Genomic DNA, 8,498 nt, shown 5'->3' with positions numbered 1-8,498 from the left:
GGGACTAGTAAAGCGCTATACAAATACAGGCCATTTACCATTTAATATACAAACATAATTATAGCCCACACAATACTCCCCTGTGGAACTATCGTTAGGTAAAAGTTAGGAACAAATCGATCTTTGTGCAAAAACGGTACGAAAAAGGCATCTGGTCAGTAATGCATTTGTTAAATGATAGAGGTAATATTTAATTTGAAGATTTTTGTGCCAATCATAACTTGCAAATAAACAACAAAGGGTTTGAAAAAATTATTAAGGCTATCGCTCCAAACATTCTTTGTACGGCACATAATCTCTTTCAAAACCCTGACTATACAGCCCCTGACCTCCCTAGACTTTTAGTAAATGGGCACAACATTGCAGCTAACCGTCTCAAACAACTGTAAAATTTGAATTATTAGAATTATTCACTAATGCTCTTTACAGATATGGATCCAATCTAAATTTAATTTCACAACTGTTCACCTGTGATCAAAAGAAAGAAATCAGAACAAATTACCTAGAACTTCCTATTCCTCCAAAAGCTAAGGTCTATTACAAAATCCTCTCAGGTGTTTACCCTTTCAAAGAATTTCTCAGACATTATTTTGCTATTGATAATAACACAACTGAGGAATAAAGAATCGACAGAACATTTATTTTACGAATGTGTATATACTGTAAAGCCCTGTGGGACGATGTGCACTACTGGCTTTTCCCAAAGATTCTAAACATACTTGAATTTTCTAAAAATTATATTATTTTTGGATGTCAAAGAAAAGAAAAGACACTTGAAAATGTCTTAAATGTAATAATTATTATGTATAAATTCTTCATTCATGAATGTTGATTTCTGAAAACAAAGCCACCCTTTTTCACTTTTCACAAAGAACTCTGCACCTTGTTCTTATCTGTAAAGTTTATGGCCAAAAACCAGCTGTAGATCTGCATCACATGGTTAATGAACTGAAGCTTTTAGAAAACCTTTTGTGTTATTAATAATTTTTTAACAAGCCTTTGTTGCCTGGATGTGACGTAATCGGACTTCAAATGCGGCTTCCGAAGGATGCAGCCTAGGTTTTGGGACAGACCTTATATTCTCGCTCACCTTTGCAATTTTGTACTCTTGTGTTACTCGCAGCAACAACTACACCTTATTGTCAGTCCATTTAATAATCTCGGCGCTTTTCCTCCACATTTTGCTGCAGCATTTCAAAGAGCTGGAAAGAGGTCTTTTTTTGATATACAGAAAGCATATGATATGATTTGGAGGGAAGGTCTATTAATTAAAATTAGGGAAATGGGTGTAAATGATTGAATGGTCAGATGGATTAAGAATTTTTTGGAAGGAAGACAAATAATGGTAAGGATTGGGAGGAGTTATTTGGAGAGTTTGCCGGTAGAAAATGGAACACCACAAGGGAGCATATTTAGCCCATTATTGTTTTCATTGTTGATAAATGATGATGTGTTTAAGAACATAGTGAGTGGAATGGAGTTTTCGTATTTTGCAGAAGATGGGGGAACATGGGCAAGAGGAAAAGGGTTAGACTTTTTGGTAAAGAAAGTTCTTTTTCACAGGAAAAGAACAGTGGTCATACAAATGGAGGTTTAAATTCCCAGTTGATGAGACTAAAATAATGTTTAAAAAAATATACATTAAAAATGGATACTGTCATTGCCTATCCCTAGCCTGGTTGAGGAGTTTAAATGGGCAAAAGTGAGGCTTGAGATGTCACTCACGGACCCCATAGTGAGAGGCACTGCTCCCACCCTAGCAACGGGGAAGAAGTGGACCCCAGCCACATCTGTGCTACAGGCAAAATCCACTGTTCGGCATTGTAACGTGGTGGTCTTTTTAGACCTTGCCAACGCCTTTGGGTCAGTTCCGCACAAGATCTTGTGGATGGCCTTCAACTATTTCAGCGTACCAAACCACATCACAGGACTGGTCACGACTTACTTTCAGGATTTACAGTTTTGTGTGACAGCTGAAAACACCACCACAGCCTGGCAGCACCTGGAAATTGGAGTTATGGCAGGCTGCACAATTTCCCCTCAGGCATTTATCATGGCAATGGAGTCGGTCATGCGGGCATCCCGGTGGGTAGTGGAAGATGAGAGACACAAGAGTGGCCTTTGTCTTCCTCCCATTAGGGCCTACATGGATGACATGACCAACATTACAACAACAAAACCATGTACTAGGCGATTGCTACAGAAGCTCCAGGAAAACATAGAATGGGCAAGAATGGAGTTTAAGCCAAGTAAATCTCGCAGCATCTCCATCATAAAAGGAAAACTGACAGCCGAGCAATTCTATATCAGTGGAGAACCAATTCCAACAGTCTTAGAGAAGCCCATAAAGAGCCTGGGACGGTGGTATAATGCAGACCTCAATGATATGTGGCAACTAGAACAGCTAAGGCAGAACTTGGCTGATGACCTCAAGCAGATTAACAACACTGCACTCCCAGGGAAACTGAAGCTCTGGTGTTTCCAGTTTGGGTTATTACCCAGACTACTGTGGCTGTTGACAATGTACAAGGTCTCACTCAATCATGCCAATCGACTAGAGAGGCTAGTGAGCTCCTAGGTTAAGATGTGGCTCGGACTTCCCAAATGCCTCAGCAGCGTTGGAATCGACTATAGGGCTTCGGAGCGTGATGTCACGGGGGTGGGCGTGGAAAGGATTTTGGCCCGATTCACCATTTTGGGGGTCTAAGCTAGGAGCGATAGCATAGCCATGGTTCGTACTTGCTGTGTGCTCGGCTGCAATGTTCGATTTTACGACCGGCACGGGAATAAGGTTGGATTGTCTTTTTATGCTTTCCCAACCTGGAAGCAACATGAAGGAGCTCATGTATCGGATGTTACCAAACGAAGGCGTCTAGCCTGGATAGCAGCCGTGAGACGAGCTGATATCAAGTTCTGTTACGTCTCCAGATATCAGCTGGTGTGCTCATGACATTTTCATTCCGGTAAGTTCTAAATATGTTCTTATCACACTTTATAGCTGAATAATATTACCGTTGATGGTCTCGGAAGTTATAGAAATTGCGATCAAACATCGAATGGAGTGACTTTGCAGACATATGTGCTATGTAACGATTCGCTAATTGTTTCGCACAAATGTAGGGAAGCCTGCCTATGACACTGATTGGCGTTTATAATTTGCCCGATTATCAATGTGTTAATTTGCATCTACTATACAATTATGGGCACATAATATGATAACGATATTTTAACAGTTCAATGATAAAGATTTAACATTAATTATGGTGGGGGGTGGAAAATGGCTATGTCACTCGATGCACTCCAGCTGACGTACCTTAGTATGAATAACGACGTACTCAGATTTTGGCGGCTTGAAAATAGCCAAATCTTGCACCCAGCCATTTGTAAATTGGATGTGCGCCTCCAGTGACTTGTAATTACGAAACTGGTTCGCAGTGTAAGCACTTACTCCACAAACAAGATAGGTGAAGATATCGGGGTAGGACAGTGGCGGTAAGTCGTCTGGGTCTTTACTCCACTGCCGTATGTCGTATGGGTCCAGATTTGCGATGCACTCAATTTTTTTCAAATACCGCTGCTTCGCCTCTGGACGCAATCGATCTCTATACCGTCCGTTTTCTTTCGAGCTGCTTTTAAGCATGTTTCTTGTCGTAGTCGCCGTTCCAATACAGTGTATTTGTTTGGATCGTAGACCCCGAAAATGGAGCTGCGCTCCCACAATGCATTGCGGCGTGACGTCAACTCCGAAGCCCTATACATCTTTTTTTGGTTTTGTCACCTTGTACAAGACTTCTGGCAGAGATTATATGTCTTTATCTCAGAAAATATATTTAAAGGATTTGCACTGTTATGGAAATATGTATTATTTGGTCTCCACAAAAACCAAAGACAGTTCAACATTGATAACAGATATGATTAACTTGTTAATCTTAATGGCTAAATTTCATATTCACAAATCCAAATGTTTAGGAAGAAATTCCTCTTTTTATGTATACGCCTATGAGCTTTTGCAATATCTTAATTCAATAAAGAACACTACTAACCCCAAAAATGTAAAAACTATGGTTGTATTTGACAAAATGAAGATCCTTCAATCACTTTACACTTTGGCTTAATCAGTTAAACTTCTCCCCCTAGCATATGTATAATGTAGGTAGGTTCTGATGTTTGTTTGTTTGTTTATGGTTTACAATTTCTGTAAGTACAATACCTTGAAGTTAGAACTGTTTAATTTTACTTTGTATTGTACTAATGTTTAAATAAAGGTTTTAGGGGGGAGGGGCTGGGGGAAACGGCAGGTTGGATCGTCTTACGTTTCACGCATGCGCAGTACGGGGACGTAAGCGTTGTTGTTGTGGAAGAAAACGATTGAACCTGATAGTGTAGACGGGGAGCGTTTTTAGACGAAAATGCTGGTTTCAAATTTATCTGGATTAGTGTAGACGTAGTAGAGAGTTAAATGCAGAGCCGCGAGTTTAAATAAAAATAATGATACTGATTCGTGTATGTCTCTAATTCGTGAGGACGATGTGCTCTGTGTGTGTCACGTGATCTTGATCCTAACGTCCTAAGTCCGAGGATCCATGTAAGAGTTGGCGGAGACGGTAAGTGTCCTGATTGAGTGTAAACGCTATGTGAAGATGATGTTCAGAGTGTGAAGAAGGCTGTGAAGGTCTCCTCTCAGATCCACAGCGGTGATTTAGTTCACGCAGCAGTAGAATGAGCTTCATTCACAGCTGCGTCACTTTTTCCTTCACAGATAAACATGGCGGTGTTCCAGATCTACTGGCGTTTAGATCAACTGGCGTTGGTCGAACAGATGTGTGGCAGTCTTGCGTTTCAGTAGCTCCTACCGACAAACCAGCAAAAAAACGCCAAATGTGTCATCTGTGACACTTGTGAGAGTATCTCAAACACACTCTGCAGTACCTGTAATACCTACAGCATGTTCTAATCGCTCTAATAGGATATTATGGTCGACAGTATCGAACGCTGCACTAGGTCTAGCAGGACAAGCACAGAGATGAGTCCACTGTCAGAGGCCATAAGAAGATCATTTGTAACCTTCACTAAAGCTGTTTCTGTGCTGTGATGAGCTCTGAAACCTGACTGAAACTCTTCAAATAAACCATTCCTCTGCAGATGATCTGTTAGCTGTTTGACAACTACTCTTTCAAGGATTTTTGATATGAAAGGAAGGTTGGAGATTGGCCTATAATTAGCTAAGACTGCTGGGTCTAGAGATGGCTTTTTGAGTAAAGGTTTAACTACAGCCAGCTTGAAGGCCTGTGGTACATAGCCGATTATTAGAGATAGGTTGATCATATTTAAGATCGAAGAATTAATTAATGGCAGGACTTCTTTGAGCAGTTTTGTAGGAATGGGGTCTAAAAGACACGTTGATGGTTTGGAGGAAGTAATTATTGAAGTTAACTCAGAAAGATCAATTGGAGAAAAAGAGTCTAACTTAACATCAATGGTACTAAGAGTAGCTGTAGATAATATTACATCTGTGGGATGATTACTGGTAATTTTTTCTCTAATGATAAAAATTTTATTTGTGAAGAAGTTCATGAAGTCATTACTAGTTAACGTTAAAGGGATTGTTGGCTCAAAAGAGCTCTGACTTTTTGTCAGCCTGGCTACAGTGCTGAAGAGAAACCTGGGGTTGTTCTTATTTACTTCAATCAGTGATGAATAGTAAGATGTTCTGGCTTTGCGGAGGGCTTTCTTATAAAGCAGCAAACTATTTCTCCAGGCTAAATGATGATCCTCTAAATTTGTGACACGCCATTTCCTCTCCAGATTACGAGTCATCTGCTTTAGGGTACGTGTTTGAGAATTATACCACGGAGTCAGGTACTTCTGATTTGAGACCTTAGTTTTCACAGGAGCTACAGTATCCAGAGTCGTACGTAGTGAGGAGGTGAAATTATTAACAAGATAATCGACCTCTGTTGGGGTAGCGTTCAGATAGCTGCTCTGCTCTATGTTGGTACAGGGCATTGAAGATGATAACAGTGGGTGGATTATATTCTTAAACTTAGTTACAGCGCTTTCAGAAAGACATCTACTGTGATAAAGTCTACTCTCCACCGCTGTGTAATCAATTATTGTAAATGTAAATGTTATCAGGAAATGATCAGACAGGAGAGGGTTTTCAGGAAACACTGTTAAATGTTCAGTTTCTATGCCATATGTTAAAACAAGATCTAGAGTGTGATTAAAGTGGTGGGTGGGTTCTTTTACATTTTGAGAGAAACCAATTGAGTCTAATAACAGATTAAATGCCATGTTGAGGCTGTCATTTTTAGCATCTACATGGATGTTAAAATCACCCACAATAATTATTTTATCTGAGCTGAGAACTAAATCAGATAAAAAGTCTGAGAAATCAGACAGAAACTCTGTGTAAGGCCCAGGTGGACGATAGATGATAACAAGTAAGACTGGTTTCTGAGTTTTACAGCTGGGGTGGACGAGGCTAAGCATCAGGCTTTCAAATGAATTAAAAGTCTGTCTTGGTCTTTCATTAATTAATAGGCTGGTGTGAAAAATTGCTGCCACACCGCCCCCTCGGCCTGTGCTTCGAGATTTCTGGTAGTTAGAATGACTCGGGGGTGTTGATTCATTTAAACTAACATAATCATCCTGCTGCAACCAGGTTTCTGTAAGGCAGAGTAAATCAATTTGTTGATCAATTATTAAGTCATGTACTAACAGAGACTTGGAGGAGAGAGACCTAATATTTAATAATCCACATTTCACTGTTTTACTCTTTGGTTCAGATGTGGATACTGTATTGTTCTTTCTTTGTAATTGTTTATGTTTAAGTTGTTTGTTGCTGGTTTTTAGTTTGTTTTTTGTCTTTTTGGAAGCTGACACAGTCTCTATGGAGATGGGTTTTTGGGGGGGTAGCAGGAGGAGAGAAGCTGCAGAGAGGCGTGTAAGACTGCAACTCTGCTTCCTGGTCCCAACTCTGGATAGTCATATTTTGGGGGGTTTAATAAATTTGTCCATATTTCTAGAAATGAGAGCTGCTCCATCCAAAGTGGGATGGATGCCGTCTCTCCTAACAAGACCAGGTTTCCTCCAGAAGGTTTGCCAATTATCTATGAAGCCCACATCGTTTCTGGGACACCACTCAGACAGCCAGCAATTTAAGGAGAACATGCGGCTAAACATGTCACTCCTGGTCTGATTGGGGAGGGGACCAGAGAAAACTACAGAGTCCGACATTGTTTTGGCAAAGTTGCACACCGATTCAATATTGATTTTAGTGACCTCCGATTGGCGTAACCGGGTGTCATTACTGCCGACGTGAATTATGATCTTACTGAATTTACGTTTACCCTTAGCCAGCAGTTTTAAATTTCCTTCAATGTCGCCTGCTCTGGCCCCTGGAAGACAATTGACTATGGTTGCCGGTGTCTCTAGCTTCACATGTCTGAGAACAGAATCACCAATTACCAGAGTTTGACCCCCGGCGGGTGTGTCGCCGAGTGGGGAAAAACGGTTAGACACATGAACGGGTTGGTGGTGTACCTGGGGCTTCTGTTTAGGACTATGCTTCCTCCTCACCGTGACCCAGCCGCCCTCTTTCCCCAGCTGCTTGGGGTCTGCCGGGGAACAGCTAGCGGGGCCTACGCTATCTTCGGCTGCACCAGCTACAGGGGCCTGGCTAGCTACGGGTGAATGAAGGGTGCGAAGCCGAGTCTCCAATTCAGTAATCCTGGCCTCCAGAGCTGCAAATATGCTACATTTGTTACAGATATCATTACTGCTAAAGGAGGCCGAGGAGTAACTAAACATCTGACACAATGAGCAAGAAAGTGCAGGAGGGACAGGTGAAGTAGCCATGGTGCTAACGAGTCGGCTACGAGCTAAGCTAAGCTAGCAAAACAGTACAGAGACAGTGAGTGAATACTTTGGCTATAAATTAGGTAGTGAGTACACAGAAAGTGTGCTTCGGATGAAGCACGTGAAGATTATACTATGAAAAAGAATGTATTTAAAAGTTGTTAATTAAATTGCTAAGCAGATAAGCTACTCAGAAACACCACTGTGTTTGAGCAGGAACAGGAAGTGATACTCTACCGCAGAGCGAGCGAACACCAAGTGACAGCGCCACCAAGAGTCACACAAGTAGCACTCTAAGAGAAGATGACACTTTGATACAATGTGAAGCAGTTGGTGTACAGCTTGTATAACAGTGTAAATTTGCTGTCCCCTTAAAATAACTCATACAGCCATTAACATCTAAACCGCTGGCAACAAATGTGAGTACACCCTTTAAGCTGGTCTTTTAGGTGTGTGGTTGTTATCATGTTGGAATACTGTCCTATGGCCCAGTTTCTGAAGGGAGGGGATCATGCTCTGCTTCAGTATGTCACAGTACATGTTGACATTCATGGTTCCCTCAATTAACTATAGCTCCCCAGTGCCAGCAGCACTCATGCAGCCCCAAACAATGACATCCCACCACCATGCTTGACTGT

The 8,498-nt window shown here is 41.3% G+C and overlaps 2 protein-coding genes across 2 annotated transcripts in view; both read left to right on the top strand.

The window, feature by feature from the left end:
• The first annotated feature begins 1,563 nt into the window (after positions 1–1,563).
• Positions 1,564–4,165, top strand: LOC121813033. The gene is made up of 2 exons (XM_042216470.1): positions 1,564–2,628; positions 3,752–4,165. Exon 1 carries the CDS (start codon positions 1,715–1,717, stop codon positions 2,576–2,578), a length of 864 nt encoding a protein of 287 aa, XP_042072404.1. The 5' UTR covers positions 1,564–1,714; the 3' UTR covers positions 2,579–2,628; positions 3,752–4,165.
• A 166-nt stretch (positions 4,166–4,331) lies between these two features.
• LOC102294073 (tumor necrosis factor receptor superfamily member 14) overlaps positions 4,332–8,498 on the top strand; it is a gene marked incomplete in the record, with an annotated part of 39,732 nt that continues 35,565 nt past the window's right edge. The window contains 1 exon segment of the mRNA XM_005951586.3: positions 4,332–4,604.

This window comes from Haplochromis burtoni, unplaced genomic scaffold, assembly GCF_018398535.1.
Source record: "Haplochromis burtoni strain Fernald_Lab_line unplaced genomic scaffold, NCSU_Asbu1 Contig_1065, whole genome shotgun sequence".
Taxonomy (NCBI): Eukaryota; Metazoa; Chordata; class Actinopteri; order Cichliformes; family Cichlidae; genus Haplochromis; species Haplochromis burtoni.
Note: the sequence above shows the minus strand (reverse complement) of the source record. Positions and strands in the feature narration are given on the sequence as shown.